At 36.8% G+C, this 18,921-nt stretch overlaps 2 protein-coding genes across 4 annotated transcripts in view; one reads left to right on the top strand and one right to left on the bottom strand.

Moving 5' to 3' along the window:
- Positions 1–713: 713 nt before the first annotated feature.
- On the top strand, positions 714–10,751 carry LOC139964137 (calcium channel flower-like). The gene is made up of 5 exons (XM_071965506.1): positions 714–1,423; positions 4,448–4,520; positions 5,141–5,266; positions 5,956–6,063; positions 6,432–10,751. The coding sequence occupies exons 1-5, from the start codon at positions 1,285–1,287 to the stop codon at positions 6,550–6,552; spliced, it is 567 nt and encodes a 188-aa protein (XP_071821607.1). The 5' UTR covers positions 714–1,284; the 3' UTR covers positions 6,553–10,751.
- Positions 9,764–18,921, bottom strand: part of LOC139964134 (E3 ubiquitin-protein ligase UBR4-like) — an 82,504-nt gene continuing 73,346 nt past the window's right edge. For all 3 annotated transcript variants that reach the window (XM_071965502.1, XM_071965503.1, XM_071965504.1), the window contains exons 100-109: positions 18,447–18,575; positions 18,142–18,231; positions 17,778–17,900; positions 17,223–17,356; positions 16,322–16,447; positions 15,592–15,786; positions 14,950–15,174; positions 13,798–13,981; positions 12,406–12,472; positions 9,764–12,051 (exon numbers count right to left, since the gene is read on the bottom strand). In XM_071965502.1, the coding sequence (XP_071821603.1) occupies positions 11,987–12,051; positions 12,406–12,472; positions 13,798–13,981; positions 14,950–15,174; positions 15,592–15,786; positions 16,322–16,447; positions 17,223–17,356; positions 17,778–17,900; positions 18,142–18,231; positions 18,447–18,575 (1,338 nt within the window). In that variant the 3' untranslated portion in view covers positions 9,764–11,986. The remainder of the gene's footprint in view (positions 12,052–12,405; positions 12,473–13,797; positions 13,982–14,949; positions 15,175–15,591; positions 15,787–16,321; positions 16,448–17,222; positions 17,357–17,777; positions 17,901–18,141; positions 18,232–18,446; positions 18,576–18,921) is intronic.

The raw sequence follows: 18,921 nt of genomic DNA, 5'->3' as shown, positions 1-18,921 counted from the left end.
ACAGCGTTCACACAAATACCCTGATACAAGAAAATATACGTGACAGGCGTTGCAGTCTAATTGGTAAAAAGAGGACATGTTACGACCAAGGCAGGTTGTTCACGTAATCTGAAGAAACTGATTCCATGATAGCGTGCTATAGTTGGGGTCTACACAGCAGACCTTTAACCTTATACTTTTTTGGGGGGGGGGGGTCTCATATCTCTCTCGTGACTGCCATCTGAATTATGTTATGTGTTATCTATATTTGTTTTTTATTTCTGTTTGTTATACCTTCCTTGTAGGATACATAGAGAAAATAAACTGAAACTGAAACCTCGTTATCCAACTAAGGATTCTATCCTAGTCTTGTGTAATTGCTGTCACATATGTACCGTACGGTATGCATCCACAGAAGTTGGCACCAAATTCCTGTGGTTGGCACCCAGCTGGCCTCACGCTTTTATTTAGACCGGTTTACTCATGATCTGGTGATGTCCTATGACAATATGGGCATAGTTGGTCCTAATCTTCCACTTTTACTGCTTACTTTTTACGTCTCTTTCGACTTTGTATGTGACGTTTAATGACGATTCACCATGATCGTTAATATAATTATTTTTTAATTATAATTTAAAAGTAATAAGTAAAATTCTTAACTTTGTAAATACAATTATGATTGCCGTGGGATACGGACATTTGTTTTTATGTACGACAGTTCATGATTTTGTGTGCCACGTATTACAAGCATAGTGGAAGAATCAGTATGACAGTGTCGCACACATTGACCCAATGGGAACACAGTAAGGCGGTATTAGGTATTAGTACTGATGTACCAGTATCACGAATTTAGCTACTACGTACTACTACACCGCTATTTATTGGATTCACATTAGTAATTGATTCTCAAACTGTCAGCGTGAGAAAGGAAATCCTGAAGTGAGAGTAGACAACCACAACAACGCAACGTCATTTGTTTCGAAATAGTCATCAGAATTCTTGCCTATATCGCCAGGAATAGCAATTGATAAAGACGTAACATTCCAAAGCAAAAGAATAGTTCTTACTGTATAACACTTACTGACTTAGCCTAGGCCTAGTCGGACAAGCCCACACTAACTATTGCTAACTGTGATCTCATAGGGCTTAGAATAGAGACTTGAGTATCCAAATTTACATGTTAATCACACATTACAGTTACCACAGCCTGAGGGGTGGTCAACTCAATTTAGGTAGTGACACTGACATATTTAACCGTGTGCAGACTTTTACACAAACGTTAGATTGAGAATACACCCCATCATCATGTCTACATTTGGCTACAAACAAGAAAATTTGTCAGGTCTTCCAGAAGACCCTAACAATGCACCATCTCAACAGCCCCAACAGATGGGATTTTTCACCAAAACAGCAATCCACATCATAGGAGCGGTGGCAGGTGCATGTAAGTATGCAATTAGTTTTGCAATTAGTTTTGTATTGTTTTGCAATTAGTTTTGCAAGTTATGCAATTAGTTTTGCACTATTAGTGAGTCTTACGGAAATCGACAAATCAAAAATTTTGGACAGAACTGTAGTGTGCACTATTGTTAAGAACGCAGGATTCTGCATCTGGGACGCAATCTTTTAGCCAGGGACGCAAAGCATTCAAATTGCTTTTGGGATAAACAAACCCCAAGTACACACATAACTCACAGTTAGGCCTATGAAAAACATCACAATTTTTTTAATGCATATCTATCTCCTTTTCAAAATACCACAACTTCTTCTCAAAAGATTAAAAGAACCAAAATTCCAATCATTTGCACTGTAGATGATTGAACTTTTTTGAAAACATAATAAATCGTAACAATCTGAAAGTACAAAAATTGTTAACAACAATTCCATTACAGAGATTTCCATGATAAAAATAGTCAATGGTGGTGTCTAAATTTCTTGTGATTTGCTTGGCTAATAGCCCTTATTATTGTCTGCAAGGATTCTTGCAGCTATAGTTTGAACACAGGGTGTTGTTTAAATGCAACTACTTGTAACTATATGGTAACTAGTCTACGGTAACTTCGCGCTTCATAATTTGACAATAATGTGGTTGTAGGCCTATACTAGTTACAGCTTTCATCATTCAATTTTTTTGGAACCAAACATTTGTAACCAACATTTTTGTAACCAAACATTAAGTAACAAATGATTCAGAAAATAAATTGTGACACATACGTACGTTAGACACTAGCCTAGTGACCTTCAATATTCAGTTCCAGTTAATATTTAGTAGCTGGTCATAACAAAAGCTTGTGTTTTTTTCTTCTCGATGGATTGTGATCTGTTAAACTTTCTTCTTTAAGGATTCATTTTCAAGAGATCGTTGTTGTTATAAGAGTAGCAACACTTTTGCAACAATAATTCACCATACACATCACAATTTAATATTTTGTTTCTATTCTTAATTGTGATCCTTGAAATAATAAAGTGGCACAGTTATTCATCGCTATCGGTCGGTCACTTGTCTCAAGTTTTAATGCACATTGGTAGTAGTAACCAAAAGTTTACATACAATCTTAATGGTGTGGAGTTACAGGAGGTCTCTGTTGAAAGAGACCTAGGTATCTACATTGACTCATCTCTGCAACCTTCTAAACATTGTCTTGAAGCTGCTAAAAGAGGTACAGTAATAGGGCTTTAGGTATGATCAAGCGGAACTTCAGTTTTCTGAAAGAGGACATCGTAGTTAGGCTTTATAAGCAGTTGGTTAGGCCTCATCTGGAGTATGCTGTGCAGGCTTGGAACCCATATTTTGCTAAGGAAAAGGAAGTACTTGAAAAGGTCCAGAGGCTACTAGGATGATTAGTTCCTTAAAGAGTTTTCCTTATTGTAGGCGGTTACAACTGTTGAATCTCACCACACTGGAGCTTAGGAGGTTACGTGGGGACTTAATCCAGGTTTTCAAGATTGTGTATGGTTTCGACAATTTATCCTTTAAATACCGACTTTTTCATGTTTGCTAACAGTAGTTGTACCAGAGGTCATTGTCTTAAACTCCAAAAGTCACATAGTAGGATTAATATTCGGCATAACTTTTTTTCTAATAGGGTTGTGAATGAATGGAATGGTTTGCCTGAGAAAGTTGTACTTGCAAGTAGTGTCAATGGGTTTGTTTAAGAATGCTTTGAACAAGCACTTTCAGCATTGTAATCGGGTCTGAGTGTTTGTGTCTTCAGTTTTTTTTCTCTCTCTATAGGGTCCTTGATGGAAACTTTTAAGTGTCCCTCCTGATCCTTTTTTCTACTAAACTAAACTAAGTTCACATTTGAGTGTTTAATAATGTTTAATAATTGTGGTGCTTTCATATTGTCCTCAGTTTGACAAAAATCAAAGTAGTGCTGTATGCTAGTTATTCCTTAAAATGATCAATGTATGTGATTATTTTGGTGCAGTTATGGAACAGCCAGCCTACCAAGCTTGCCAAGACTTTGTTATGTAATTTTGGTGTATCTGTATTTTGAACCCATAAGAACAACATTACCTTGTGACATCTTGTGCTAATTAAAGGACTAGATACAGTTGTGTTACAAATTTAGAATATAGCTACTGTAGATCATATGGACTAGGTGAGACCAAGAGCGGCGGAAGCACTTTCAATCTGGGGGGGCACCGACATCAAAGGGCACTTTGCAGAAATTCGATTGGACTGATGCAGCCTTATATTTAGTACCCTTTATAACTCTTATTGTATTATCTTATTTGCGTTTACACATCACTCCATCAACGTCCTCCGCCCCCCCCCCCCCTCAAGGAAAATACTCATACCAGCACTGCAATGTGCAAATTGGGAAACAAGGAACAAGTTTTCTTTTGAGACAAAATGAGGTGAAATCATGCTAGTTGCTAATGTAGGAATCTTCCGAATTAAGAGTTTATTTCTTGTTAATATCTTAACAAAATTTTTCCATTCGAAATAGCTTTGAGTTTGACCCACAGAAATTCACTAAAACTCAGGGGCGTAGCCAGGATTTGCAAATTTTTATGCACGACTATCTGAGCGGAGCGCCACCATCGGTTGGCGCGGAGCGTACAAGAAAATTTTTGGTTTTTCAAACCCCTCAGATGGCCGGAAACGGCCCTTCCCGAGTGTTCATTCTGGTTCCCTGGCCTCTTGCAAACTTGAGACACCTCAATTTTTATGTAGAAAAAGGGCACATTTTTAACCTGAGGAAAAGTGGGGGGGACGTGCCCCCTGTGCCCCCCCGGTTCCGCCGCCCTTGGGTGAGACTAGGTAAGATTGTTAGAAAAGGTACAGTATGTACACATAATGCCACTTGTAAGTTATCTTCATTTACTAAGAAACATTTGCCTGGTCTTGAAATTTGTTATCATAAGAGTTGCATTAGAGAAAGTATGTGTAGAATAACATTGGTATGTATACATTATTTTGAATTTTTTAATTTGGACATGCATTTCTTTCTATTGACAGTTACAATGTTTCTTGGATTATTTTCCTGCTTTTCTGTACAAGGGCTGTGCATTCTTAGTGGCATCTACTTGATGTAAGTCAACTTTTACAAATGATCTCCTTGGTTTTATTATATCATTAAAGTTCAAGCGACACATAACTGATTTCCTTTAAACTTGCAGCATACGTACATAATTCCTATCTATGTCGCAAACTAATATGCCAAATATGAGAACTCAAGCCTTCTCAGTTATGTCTTTATGCAAGTTTGGTATTTTGGTGTTACTTTAAAATCTGTTAAATATTACACATATGTACAAATTTGTATTCATGTGACATTTGAAACAGTACAGAGTTTTCCCCAGGATTTCTGGTTTGAGATATGGTCACCGGTTTGTGGACACCTGGGGCCATGGTCGCACGGATATATTGGTTAAACATCCTAATGTCATTCATCCTAACAATAAGTTAGATAAAAGTGCTATTTTAAATAGGCAGAAGAACTTTTATTTGTTGGACTGCAATCTTAATGCAGTTTTTATTCCTTCTCTGAAAACTGAGGCGGCGATGTCGGTTACAATATTTTTGCGAGGCGGTCGCAAAAAAACATAGAGGCGGCCACCTCACAAAATGAAGACCTGCATTATTTAGTTGTGTGAGAAAGCATCAATCGATGTCCATTTCTCAAGTGATCCCTTCTGTGTTTCATTACAGGTTCCTTGGCTTTGGTCTCATCGTGATGGAAGCACCAGTATGTTGTAAGTTTTGGGAAGTCACAGATAAGCTTGGACAATGGAGTCAAGCACTCAGTCCGTTGATAAAAGCTGCATTGTATCTATTGTAAGTATATATGTACCGTTTCGCTGGCTAAGATATTTCTTTAGTGAAAGGAAAGAAGGAAGGGAGGGGGGTGGGAGGGGTGAGGGAGGAGTGAGGGAGGGGTGGGATAGTTCTGGGTAAGAATTGTTCCATACTTGCTATTTTGACAAAATCAAAGATGTGAGAGCTCTAGTGTGAACAGGATCATCTTCACCTAGATCCTTTTGTGACACACTGACTTTAGTCTGCATATCCAGCTTATTGCTGGCTTGAAGGTCCTCTTTAAGTAAATCAGGGTTGGTATATTAGTTCCTTAATTACATACAGTACTGGACCCGGTGTAAATCCGCATTTTGTCTGTTATAATATATAGCATATAGATCTTATTATGTAAGTTGTTTATAATGTATCTTATAATATATGTTATATTGTTAACTTCCATCGTACCTTGCTTAAAAGAGACTGGCATTAGGTAGCAAGTCTCCCCCCCCCCCCCCCCTTTCTCACCATGGAAAGAATACAGTGACCCTATTCAATCCACCCCTCTCCAATGAATAGAATACAGTGACCCTATTCAGTCTCTTCCCCATTGATATAGTACAGTGACCCTATTCACCCCCCTCCCACTCCCCCTCCCCTGAAAACTAGCCACTTTTCTTTCATGTCTGTGTTTCATAACAAAAAGATGTGTATTAATGTTTCATTGATAGGCTTCCAGTTGCAGCATTCTTTATGTGTATTGGTGTTACACAAATATTTGCCATTCTCCTTGTAATGGGAGTCGGTGCTCTCTACGGCATCGTATTTATCGGCAAAAAGTGAGTAGCCGTTATTCTTTTGATCCCTTTTTCATTTTCATAGAGGATTAGGGATAAGAAGATGCTATTTCTTCTATTGCACCTCAGAAAACTGAGAATATCAGCTGTCCTTTGTAAATGGTTAAATGCTTCAATTTGGTCCACTTTATGAGAAGTAACTTCAAGGTGTAGAAAAGAAAGATGTTCGAAGAGTTTTGGGGCGGTTTCATCATTAAAAAAAAAGAAGACCTTTGAGAGACTTACAGAAGTTAAAAAGAATGAAATACCTACAATTTTCAGACAGTTTTAAAGAAGAAAAAAGAAAAGAAAAGGTAAATGTTGCACTTATTGTTAGCTTCAAGTATTTCCTTTTTTTTTCACTCTCACAGAGGGGATGGTGTGAAAGTGGCGAGACAGCAGCACATGTTGGGGAGCCAGGGTGTCACCATGGCAGAGATGGAATCTCAAGAGAAGCCTCCAGCATATGCACCAAATCAGAGTGCACCATAGCTAAACTCAAGTCAGCAGTATTTCGTATTACTCTTCATATGATTCTAGTGTAAATGTATTAGGTGGTGTTTAAGTTAAGGTGGCGTGTCCATGCAAGAAATTCTCATAAGAAGGATGTGTGTTGTGTATTATCTAGGGATAAGCAAGATCTTTCCCCAGACATATCACAAATGGACTCCTCTGACTTGTGGTATACAGAAGATAAATTAAAGTCTATGTGGCTGCGTAGCTTTATCAATGTTTACAACAGTGCTGTATTTGTTTGAGATATTACAGTTGGCCCCTTTGTTATTTGTGAAAATGGCCCTTGAATGAAAACGAAACAGAAAACACTCATGCATTTTTGGGCTCAGGCCCCAAAAATTTAGCAATCCGAGTGATGATTGGAAGAAAGTGTTACCATTAATATTTGTGTTTGGTAGTTGTTGTAATGTTACAAATTTCAGGATTTCTTTAAGAGTGTTGCTAAAAAAAATAACATTTGAAAATAGGAATGAATGTAACCATTGTTTCTTCTACCAACTCTGTTTGTTTTTTGGAGGGGGGGCATTTTTTTTGTGGGGGCGGGGGCATTTTTAACCCCTACCAAAGCTTCTCTGTAATGCTTGGCAACTGAAAACAATATGAAAATTGTTTACATCTGTTTATTTGTAGATGTCATTAATGTTCTATGAGTTAATGGCAGCAGCATGAGCAAACATTACCATGTTATCATTTCTTAATAGTTCACAAACTTCAAAATCAGTTCCATTTGTACAGTCGGCTTTCATATTTCATTAATTTTATCAACGATACTTCTTTGAGTGTGACTACCTGCAATCTCATTTCTGTCTGGAAATTTGCCATCGAAAGGAAAGGCCACGATATCCTATACAAAGATGTGTCAATCTATCAATCAATCAATATTTATGTATAGATATATTTATAGATCGATACATTGATTTGTAGAAAATATTTTCTTGTGGTGTCCATTGTGCTATTTGTTTTCAATCGGCATTGTTGAAGCTTCCTATGAAGGTTTAAGTATTGCCCTCATGTTGGATTGTTGTTATTATTTAAATGCCTCTAACTAGTAGAAATGTTAACCATTAACTGATTCCTACTTTTCATTTATCACATTTTCTTACTATTCTTACTAACTTGAAAATAATACAGTAATGAACCGAAGTATTGACTTAGTTGTAACGTTATTTAGAGAAAGTAACAACATTACTGTGTAGTTGGATATTATAGGGCAGATCCATGATAAATGTTTCCCTAGATGTCAACTTTTCATTTTTAGAATTATCAGCAGATGTTATCATTTTTTCCCATATGACAAAACAATTTTTAGGTGCATTTGTTTACTTTACAGCCAGAGTTAGCTTTACCATCTGAAATTTTCTTCCATTTTTGCAATTCCAATGGTACTACCCAACTGTAGCATTTAAGCGGATTCGTCATGTAGTACTTGAGTTGTTGATTGTTTGGATTATTAAAATGATAAACATGATAGATGATACAAATCATTGTGGTCAGGTGATTAAAGTCATGGATGTTCGAAGTCCCAGATGGACCATTGTTGTACCCCTGGGCAAGTCACTTGTTCGTATGAACGGGACCCTGTGAGATTAACTCGTAAACGTGGCTGTGTCCTCTAGATTGTATTACGGAACCTGATGGGATTATCCCCCAAAGGATACATAGATGTCACCATTGCATTGCCCTGGGAGAGAACATCAGTTGGGATTTGGGTGTGAGGGTGCAATGAGCTGCTATTGACAAAGGGAATACTGTTGTAAAGTTATGTGAGATGATAAATCTTCAACATTATATTGGAAAGATTTGCAAAAATCGACCTGGTTTAGAAAATACCGGTCAAGTGACAATCTTTGGGTGTAAAAGCGGTTAGGAGAAGAAGGACGTCTTCTTTAGATGCCTTGATTATCACCGTACATTGTAAGGAAAGAGAGCTAATGCACTGTGCTAGACTGGCCGAACGATGTTACTCTTTGCATCGTTAAGTTAGTTCTGGCTTCTTTTGTCATGACTGATTCCATGAGATTGAAACTTTGTCTTGTTTTTCAATGTATTTTGGTGGTTAAGTTAGAGGGTTCCAGGGAGAGGGTTCTTTACCTCACTGTAATTATTTTTACCACTAGGTGTGGCCTGTGAGAATGTCACTTGTAGTTCTGTTATGTTATTAAACTTTGCTACTTGTGTGAGTTGGGCATTGTTCTTTGGATTGTGCTTTTAATTGCAATTTGAGAATTAATTAACTTATTAATTTATGGTCGAACTTTCATCAGTAGTTTAGTGTATTTATATGTCTAAAGTCCTAGAAAAATAGATATTTTGTGCGGGTAGATAATCTTTTCATGTCAACATATGAATTATACAGTGGTTTGTATTGCATTGTATATAAATATACTTCTGACAACAAATGACTTTTCATCGGCACAGTCACGTTAATGATGGGCCCGATTCCCCGAAGGCTAATTTTCGAAGTAAAAATATCTTGAAATGCCACTGATCGAAGTTGTTTATTAATGAGCTGAGCCAAGTTAAAATTGCCTCCTTTTTTCTGCTTTTCAGTTATTTTGAATCTAAAGATATAGAATTGATAAGTTCAACTTGATTTGAAATTAGTGTTGAGTTACCAAATATGAATGACAAAACGATACATTTATAATGGGTGAGTCTCTCTGGGTTATGAAACTGGTTTATGCTTGTGCAACTCCCCTTTTTAGAATTAATATTGTAATAAATGTGTATGTGGAGGTATTCAAATCAAACTACTGTCGAATTTTGGTGTATTTTTTAATGATCGTGTCACAATATGTATAGTAAAAACCATTCCACTTTAAAATTGCGTAGAATAAATGCCATCATTTCATGTGGTCGTGCTACTTGATGAGTTGGATATTTATCTGTGATGTGGTAAAAATTATTGTCTACTGTTTTCCCTCTTGATGCTAACGAGTTTGGTTGGTGAAATGGATTAAAAATAATTGTTAAAATGAAAAAGAGCATGTTTTTTTCTTTTTATGTTTTTTCTTTCCAGTTTGATAATTTGAAAAGTTTAGACAGCATAGCATCATTACTGTTTCTTCCAGACTTTGTGGGAACATTTCCACAGAGAAAGAAATAAGTGGTCAAGAGCATTGACCGACTTTGACCGACAATTGGCAAACGAGTATTATGTTTGATTGTAAAACAATGACAACACATATTGGTTGGTCGACGTCTTTATTAGATACAAACAATAGGTGACTAATGATACGAATAGTATGACAACAGCAGAAAGGCTTTTCCAGAAGCATATTAGCATAAAGGTTTTAAGATTTTACATCGCCATGACAACTTGTGACGAGTGCTATATGTAAAGCTGACAGACAAATAAACTCCGTTCTAGCTTGTTAAACTGATTAAATCCAATGTTAATAAAAGCAAACAAAAATATGTAATTCTTTTCTGATAGTTCTACTTAGAGACCTTCAACACCAGTCTGCAAGTAGCGTTGCTAACCATCTGTGAAAGGATTGAGAACTTTCGATTACATGTGGACTATTCCTCAGGCCATCTCCGACCCTGTCCACTTGATATAAAGATGGCAAAACGGGTTTATACTTGTTACGGTAGAAAAGGTCCTCACAAATGGTGGTGGACCACCATCCTCTAAGATATAGTTAGTTTTAAAATAGTCTCATTTGTGTGAGTACAGAAACATGAACAAATAAAGGGTTTAAACATTACCTAATATTAATGTACCCTTGCACAGAGATTAGATACATCATACATGAATGTTACAATGATATCAAGGAAGGTGTTTTATATGCTACAAGTCTAAGCAATCCATATAAAACACTAACAGAAAGTGCCTCATTACACAGTTCACACAAATATCTGTTTTAAACTCTTTACCGCAAAACTGACTATTATATCATTATTATGAGTTTATGCAATATTGGTTCGAAAACGATCTCAAATCACGAAAAAAAAAATGTTCAAGAAATCCTGAAGAATGGCACATGCTTCCAAACGGAAGTGAAAAATTACTGACTTTTAATTTTTCCTGTAGTACATATATTCTCTCAGAGCTCATTTCTGTCCCCAAGGGCTGCACAAAATAGAAGTTAAAACCAAATAAAATACTTATAATATTGTCATTGTGACAAGTATGCTTGATTCATCAATACAGAAGTGACAGTTTGCACATATGCACATAAAAGAAAAATGAGGAGGAATGTTACCTCACCCCCCAAAAAACATGCTCAAGCCACACTGCTGAATCTGGTAAAGAAGATTAGTTTACAACAATTTTGAAACACTCTTTAAAGGTTACTAGTAGTGTTCATAAAAGTATTTGATTAAAAACTGATTTAATAGCTCAACAGAAATTATGTTTAATTTGGAATCATTAACTGCAAATCTGCCTTCAAGTGAGTAAAACTGTGACGGTAAAACTAAACTTGTTTGGCCGGTCTGTTCTGACAAGAGACTATATTCATTAATAAAGAAAATAGAAAAGTCATATAAGAGATTCCAAATTTTGATACGAGTCGAATACATTTAAACGATGAAGACCTAATAAGTGGACTTTTCAAGTTTGATTCTGATCTCTACTATGAAGGTAATATTATATTGATATTTGCAAACAGAAGCAGTAGCCTAGGTCATTGTAAACACACATGATATTAAAAGCCATTCTTACAGTGAATATCGCACTTATGATATATAGACTATATATTTTAATATGTGCGCTGGATACAACAACAACAAATTTGATATAATTTATGAATGTTATAAACCGTAAATGTCTAACTGTAGAGACAAACCTAATAATTCAAGTGAAAAAAAAAACAGGAAATGATTAAATTTCAAATCTTCTATTTTAAGAGGAAAAAGTTAAGGAAATTTTTAAGGCTGAGCTACCCTAAGATATATTGTTAACTATAAAGTCAAGGCAAACATAAGAAAGATAAATACTTATTAAAAACAAGAAGGGAAATATTAGTGATGAAATGGTACTAATATTTAAATACTCAAACATTCCAAAAGAAGGAGTTTATAGTTTTGCATTTCAGGTTTTCTGCCAGAGGCTTAACCTATTAAGAAAACTGACAAAATGGTGTAAATCTAACACACTATCAAAGTACTTGATATTAACATTATAAGGAAATATCTTTCTACTATATCTCCATATTTTGCTTGCTCTTTTTCCTTACAGTAATTTATTTTCCAAAAGGCAAACCAGTGAAGCACATCCATTACCATTACATCGATCTACATTGAAACAAACTTGACTCACACAGATCAAATCCATTAAAACTTTGCTGTTAAGTCTCCTATTGGTATCTTAAAATGACATAAAAGATGAAAAAAAGTTTGGAATAAACAGAAAATTAAGTGGAAAGAGTATCGACCAACACTAGATTATCTTTACGCTAACACATCAAGAGACAGATTTGAGCAATTCAGCAAGATACATATCAGGGTCGGGAATTTTTACGAGCAGACCTGTGTGAGAGAGAGAGAGAGTTGTAAGAATGAGAGGTAAATCACATGACATCAAAAATAAAGTATATAATAATTTAAAATTAATATTAATATTAAATCCAATTTAAAATTAATTTAAAATTAATTAATTTTATGAAAATATATAAAAATTTAATATAAAACTTACCATAAACAAAATTTAATATAAACATTTAAAAAAAAGAAAAAAGCCTGGCTGGAATGATAAAAAATCTAGCTATTCAAAGAATACTTTAGTCACCATACAATTATAAAAATAATCAAGCTAATGGGTACTCTCGGAGAAATCGTTAAAATTTCTGTTAGTGATTTAATACAGAAAACTGATGCACTCACCACCAACATCACAAAACTCTGCAAATGATTCACATGGCTGGAAGTCTTTCTCATAGGTTGACAGAACCTGGAAGTAATAAAGAAAATATCTGGATGATTAAATTCTGACCAGAAAATTGGAACATTTTAAACAATTCCTCAAAGAGGTAATAAATATGACAGGGGTTAAACTGGTGACCTCAGGAATAACCGATGTAACCCCTGGAGTAACCGGTAACAACCAGGAATACAAGTACTGTGCTTTTTTTCCAAGTGAACTATCCCAGCCTCTGAGTTGGTGGCAATACCTATTTTGTGGGTTTCTCTGGTATAGACTTCCCTGAGAAGTCACAATATCTTGTAACCCAGGACTCACACCTCAAATTCATGGAATTCCCTCAGAAGTCACAATATCTTGTAAACCAGGATTCACACCACAAATTCATGGACTTCCCTCAGAAGTCACAATATCTTGTAAACCAGGACTCACACCTCAAATTCATGGACTTCCCTCGGAAGTCACAATATCTTGTAACCCAGGACTCACACCTCAAATTCATGGACTTCCCTCAGAAGTCACAATATCATGTAAACCAGGACTCACACCTCAAATTCATGTACGACCAAGTCAAGATAGCAGAAAAGCAAAAATATCGCAAACACTTCAAAGTATCCTGCAAGATTTTGAAGATATTTGTAGAAACATGGTTCCAAAACATGCCGATACATGCATCATCTGTTATGCATGCTGTAACACTGGCCTTTGTTGGTATGAACTCCAACGGTATAAAATACCTTTATAATCAAAGCTTAAAAACTCAGGAATGTTTACTTTTCAGGCAAAAATACTTCTGTACGGTTGAACAATGTAGGTTGTAGGTAACTTGACCTCCCTGTATACATAATACCAGGCAGTCAATAAAATACACTTTAAAAATATCTCACAATGTAAGTGGTCTAATCATGGCAGTTTTTTAATTTTAGAACATCTGAATTCAACTCTCCGTTTTTCGAATTTGACGGATAAATTCAAAACAAGAAGTCCACAAGGTTATATTCTTTCTCTTTGTTCTAATGCTAGACAATGTGCTGCAAAAATCATCAAGTTTAAAACACCAGTTTTTTGTACATAAGTTACATTTAGAACACATATTTACATTTCAAAATGATTTGTTTAAAATAATTTTAAACACTACACTCAAAATAATCTTTTGTCGTTCTTAAAATTGTCATGTGTAGCTGCAAAGCTACTGAATTTATCCATTAGTGTAAAACTTCTATCAACGTAATTAATCTTGTTTCAGTTAATTAAGTATAGCGAAGTACATTCCCGAATGACTTGTTTGTACTCTATAAATCCTGATATATTTTTTATCCCAGGGATATTTCCCTGTGAGGTTTGCCGTGTTTTACCTTATCTGCGTTCTTGATTAACGCCTCGTCGTTATGTCGGATGTAGTTAGCCACGCTCTGAGACCAAGACTCCTCGGGCTTGGAAGCGTCTTTGAGCAAGACGGAGTATAGGACCTCTATCAGACCAAAGTACATCAGTGCTCCCTTGTAAATGCTGTAATCCTTAACCGCTTTGTCCGAGAGACTATAAACAATTAAGAAAGTATATGTATTGTATTTTAGATCCTCCTACAAGCAGGAACTCGCGAAGAAGCCTCATTGGCTAATCAAAGCCGCAAGCTGACCGAAGTCAGTCTCTTAGAGTCATATTTTAACGTTTATGATTATGAATTGTCAATTGTCAACAACTCTGTAACTGGACGACATGTATCATTAATCTTGGAGTGACTTGAACTCGAGACCTTATCTTTGAAAGGCACCGGCGTTAACCACTGAGAGGCTAACACTCCCCGTAGTGTACAATTAGTAAAACTATTTGAATTGACATTGGCATTCTGATTATATTAAAGATTAGAACTATATTAATTATATATTAATCATTATATCATTGGAATGTCACTCTGTGTGCATCTCCTAACGTGGCTCCAAAGATGTGGTCAATAATTTATGTAATATTTTATTTTTAACCATTCTTCTCAAATTTGGTTACAAGTGATAAAACCTAACATACTTTCAGGCTTCCACCAAAAATTGAAATCGTTGACCTAAACTTCTTTGCTTCAATTTTTAGTCTCACCAAGTTCCTTGAAACGACAAAAGCTGGAATCAGGGGTTCACTCAATTTTAAGAATTATGATTATTGAAAGGTATTAGTTTGTATTTTAATAGCATAACTCTACAAAAATTTACAAAAGTTTTACACATTACAGAAAGGGAAAGAGAAAGTATATAGAAGATTATATAAATATATAGATATGTATATGTGAAAATATCTAGAAACAAGTTCTGTCCGTTCAGCCACCGAACATATCTAACGTAGACTCATATCCAAATTTCTCTCACCTTAGAACATGACAGAAGTAATATAAAACACTGATGTTGTTCCCCCCCCCCCCCTGCAATAGGAAATTTTCGTTATCAGGCACTTATATCCAGTTTCCCATTGTAAAATGTAGATGTTCCGTTTCAGGAAACAGCTACATCTTAACGTACCTCTTCGTTCCACCAGGACTGACGGTTCTGGCATGGGCTGAGACTAGCAGCTGTTTCAGCAAAGTGACTTTGTGTTCATCCCACTTCTCGGGACTGAAGATGTGCAAGGCTAACAGAGCATAGTAATGCGGTCCGTCCAGCTCGTAGCTCAGCTCCACCCACTTTGACGGAGGGTGCTTCAAGAATGATGTCAGATTCTTCTCCTCTCGAGGTACGCACCTGGTCCTGGGAGGAGAAACAGGAAAGGCAAAAAAAGGGAAGAAAAATTGACATTTTAAAATCTGACAACTTGAAATGCTATTCCAAAAAGAAGAGAAAAGGGTCTGCTGAATTTGGCTGTCTGTTTGAAATTTGCGATATATATGAACCTTAAAGCAAATGATTAATAATAGATACGAATGCTCCTTTAAGGTCAACCTGATTATGACATCATCATCAGTTGGGTTAATTAGGCAATATGCTATCTTTTGAGAAAAAAAATCCAACAAAATTGGCGTTGAAAGACTTATCTTCATCTGAAAATTATGACATTTTCGACTAACTGGTCTTCTCTTTCTGTAATCTTAGGAGATGCCTTTTTTATCCAGTTGTCTAATTCTCACACTGGTTACCATGCAAACAGTCAGTGCAAAGTCTACTCACGTATTGATGACGTATAGAGCCATGTGTATCATATAGGGTATAAGGTGCATGTTACTCTGGCGCCCTCCTCCTCCACTGTCACTGCTGAACGACTGCTCTTGGACGTAGCGCAGAAGTAACAGCTTCAGGTCGTGCAGTGTAGCGTGGTAGGTCGGTTCTCTATAGCCGGAGCACTCGGGTAGATAAACGTTATGTCTAACATGAGGAGAAGAAAAATGAAAACATGGTCAACAACACCATCATCAACTCGGTACTGAGGGAACTGTTAACTTAACGAGATGAATCTCAATGATGGAGAGTACAGTTACAAAAAAACAAAAAACAAGAACTGTTCACAAATGGACACCAGATACTCATTTGGAATCAAAGTTAGTTGCTGAGACAATTTTTAAGTCTGCAATGAGTTTGTTGTTTTATAGGCTGGGGCACAAATTACATCAGTGCCTTTGTTTTCAATCAGAAATGGACAACTTCAACAATGTGAACACTGTGTTGTTCGCAAATTGCCACAAGTTTGGAATAACTCTTGTCTAAACTGACCGATCCTGCTAGTTTAAATTTCAGAAAATTCCATATAAAACAAGAATATGTAGCTATTTATCCTGACTGAAAAACTAATTTGTTTATGGATATGAAGATTCATTCAAGACAAAAATAAATCACAAAACTACACTTTGTTGATTACAAGTGGATAGCATCTATATAAATATATATGTAGTTTTTCACTGACCTTGCCAGACAACTTGCAAATGATGGTTCTGTTACATGAGGTCCCCACAACGGAAGTAAACCGTTACACTTTGTGTTGGCATTCTGCAATACCGCACTCTCCCACTCATCTCGACCTCGGGCATGTCTGCGAATGGGTAAAGAAGAAAATAGAAAAAGGAATAGAAAACAAATCTGAAGAACATTGCATAGAAAGGTTCTAACAATAATTGAAATCAAGATTTTTCTTTTACTACAAAAGGATGTCAAGTGAATGCACTGAAGTTATATTTAGAAAAATTTGTTGCATCGGCATCGGCAGTCTTTCACCATCGACTTGTACTACCCAGTCTGTTGCATAAAATATCACAAAAGATGTTTAAACCAGTGGAAATGGAAGAGAAGAAGGGGAGGAGGAGGAAGAGGAGGAACAAGAGGAGGAGAAAGAGAAGGAGGAAGAGGAGGAGTAGAAGGAGGAGGGGAGGAGGAGGGGAGGAGGGGGAGGAGATGGAGGAGTGGGGAGCAGGGTGGAGAGGGAGGAGGAGGAGGAGGAGATTGAGGAGGAGGAGGAGGAGTAGGAGTAGAAAGAGGAGGGGAGGAAAAGAAGGAAGGGGAGGAGATGGAGGAGAGGGAGCAGGGTGGAGAGGGAGGAGGAGAAGGACGATATTGAGGAGAGGGAAGAGGAGAAGGGATTGAGGAGGAGAGGGAGGAGGAGGAGGAGGAGGAGGAGGAGGAGAGGGAGGAGAGGGAGGAGGAGGAGGAGGAGGAGGAGGAGGAGGAAGAGGAGGAGGAGGAGGAGGAGGAGGAGGAGGAGGAGGAGGAGGAGGAGGAGGAGGAGGAGGAGGAGGAGGAGGAGGAGGAGGAGGAGGAGGAGGAGGAAAACACACACAAATGTGCAAAGATGCTTTATGGGACAAGCTCACCTCACAGCAGCTAGATGGCAGTCATAATGAACAATGTTGAAGTGAGATACGGTGGAATAACCCTGCGTCTTCTTCGATTTGAGCTCAAACGGTTCCAGAACAGCTACCTTGGTGTATGTATAAATTCCTAAGACCTACCGAGAGATAATAACAAATAGTGAAACGTATTGTCCCTAAAGACATGCTTTCCTTCAGCTTACTGAAATCATGGACTGTTAATTTTAAACTTGACAGATTTGCTCTCTGAGAGTGCCAGTGTGATCGAACGATATTGTTGAACCCAAGAAAAACAAAGAAAAGAAAATTCCTTTTGATGTTGAAAAGCATAATTTGAATAGAGAAGACTTTCTATCTCTCATCTTTGTGACATGATGCCCAGTATGGGGATATATATGGAAACTTTAATGTTTGTTATGATAATTAGAAAAATCTACAAATACTTAATGCATCATGATGAGGTAATTGGGGGGGGGGATGTCATGTGTCCTCACAAGTTCTAAACACATCAAACCGTGCTGTATTTCTGATATTTACCCCAAGCTAGTGGTGTCTTACCTTTTGTGACTGGTACTTGTATCCCTCCCTGCATATACAACATGTCAGACCAGACTCTTCTACCAGGTCTTCCATTTGTTGGAAAACAGTCCTGGATGCTGTCACTTGACCTTTCTCATTGGTCTAAAAGTCAAAGGATATGAATATTCATTTCTCATTTTATTCAAGCATCACAGCAACAACAACACATCCACAACAACAAACCTCACAGAGAACTAAAACAAATTCTGTGTCAAGAACATGAAATATGAATTTATATCACTTATGAAAATTCAGTTCCCTTTAGTAATCATAAATCTAAACTACTTTCTATGGCCAAGCCTAATTTAGGCCAAAACGATAAAACAGAAAAGTTGGGACTCACCGACATCCCTAGAGCCCCTAGTTGCTTCTGCCTCATAGCCATAGCACGACGTTTCTTCTCCGCTTTGGTCTGAGCACGGACTTCATCAATCTACCAGATCAATCATGAAAAAATATTGAAAAAAGTAAACAAAGAATTTGTGTGAGTGACCGTTACCTTACTGTCTTTAGAAGATAAATCGCATTCTTCAATTCATATGACAAGGCTCTTAATTTTACAGGTAGAGTCAAAACTAAGTATTAATCGGAGGGGTAGGTGTGCTGAAGTCTAAAAAAGTGATTAAATGAAGGGAGAAACGTCCGGACCTTCTTTGCTACTTCTGGGTTTGTCTTGAGAGCCTCCATGAGGTTTTCAGCCAGGGATCCAATTCCCTCCTCGGATGATATCTGCTCCAGACGATGTATTGCAGGGATGCACTTATCACCGACAAGTTGCTGTTGTACAACGAGAAAGAAATAATAACTGTTTGTAATATCTTTGTTTGTTTATCTTCCAAGGTTATATAATCATTTCTGACATAAAAGAAGGAACAGACAGTTGTTGGTGTGCTCTATGTTTGACATATCAGATTTGCAATGCGACTCATCGAAATAAAAACTTTTGGATAAAGGGTAGCTCATCTTACATTACAACAACACAACAAGCTATGAAAGTTGGAGGTGGACCACTGTGCTCTGTATTATATTTATTTTGTACCATTAATGTCCATTATAACTCTTTCATATGACAAGGGAGGTTACATTACAAGTAGAAGCATTATTTAAAGTTGGACTGATAGAA

Source organism: Apostichopus japonicus, chromosome 22 (assembly GCF_037975245.1).
Source record: "Apostichopus japonicus isolate 1M-3 chromosome 22, ASM3797524v1, whole genome shotgun sequence".
NCBI lineage: Eukaryota > Metazoa > Echinodermata > Holothuroidea > Aspidochirotida > Stichopodidae > Apostichopus > Apostichopus japonicus.
This window is presented reverse-complemented; position numbering and strand designations above follow the sequence as displayed.

Bases quoted from the DNA above. Each gene is read 5' to 3' on its own strand.
- LOC139964137 (XM_071965506.1), top strand. From the start codon at position 1,285: ATGTCTACATTTGGCTACAAACAAGAAAATTTGTCAGGTCTTCCAGAA. The intron at 5,267-5,955 runs GTAAGTATATAT...TTTCATTGATAG, and splicing joins AAAGCTGCATTGTATCTATT to GCTTCCAGTTGCAGCATTCT. The intron at 6,064-6,431 runs GTGAGTAGCCGT...TCACTCTCACAG, and splicing joins ATCGTATTTATCGGCAAAAA to AGGGGATGGTGTGAAAGTGG.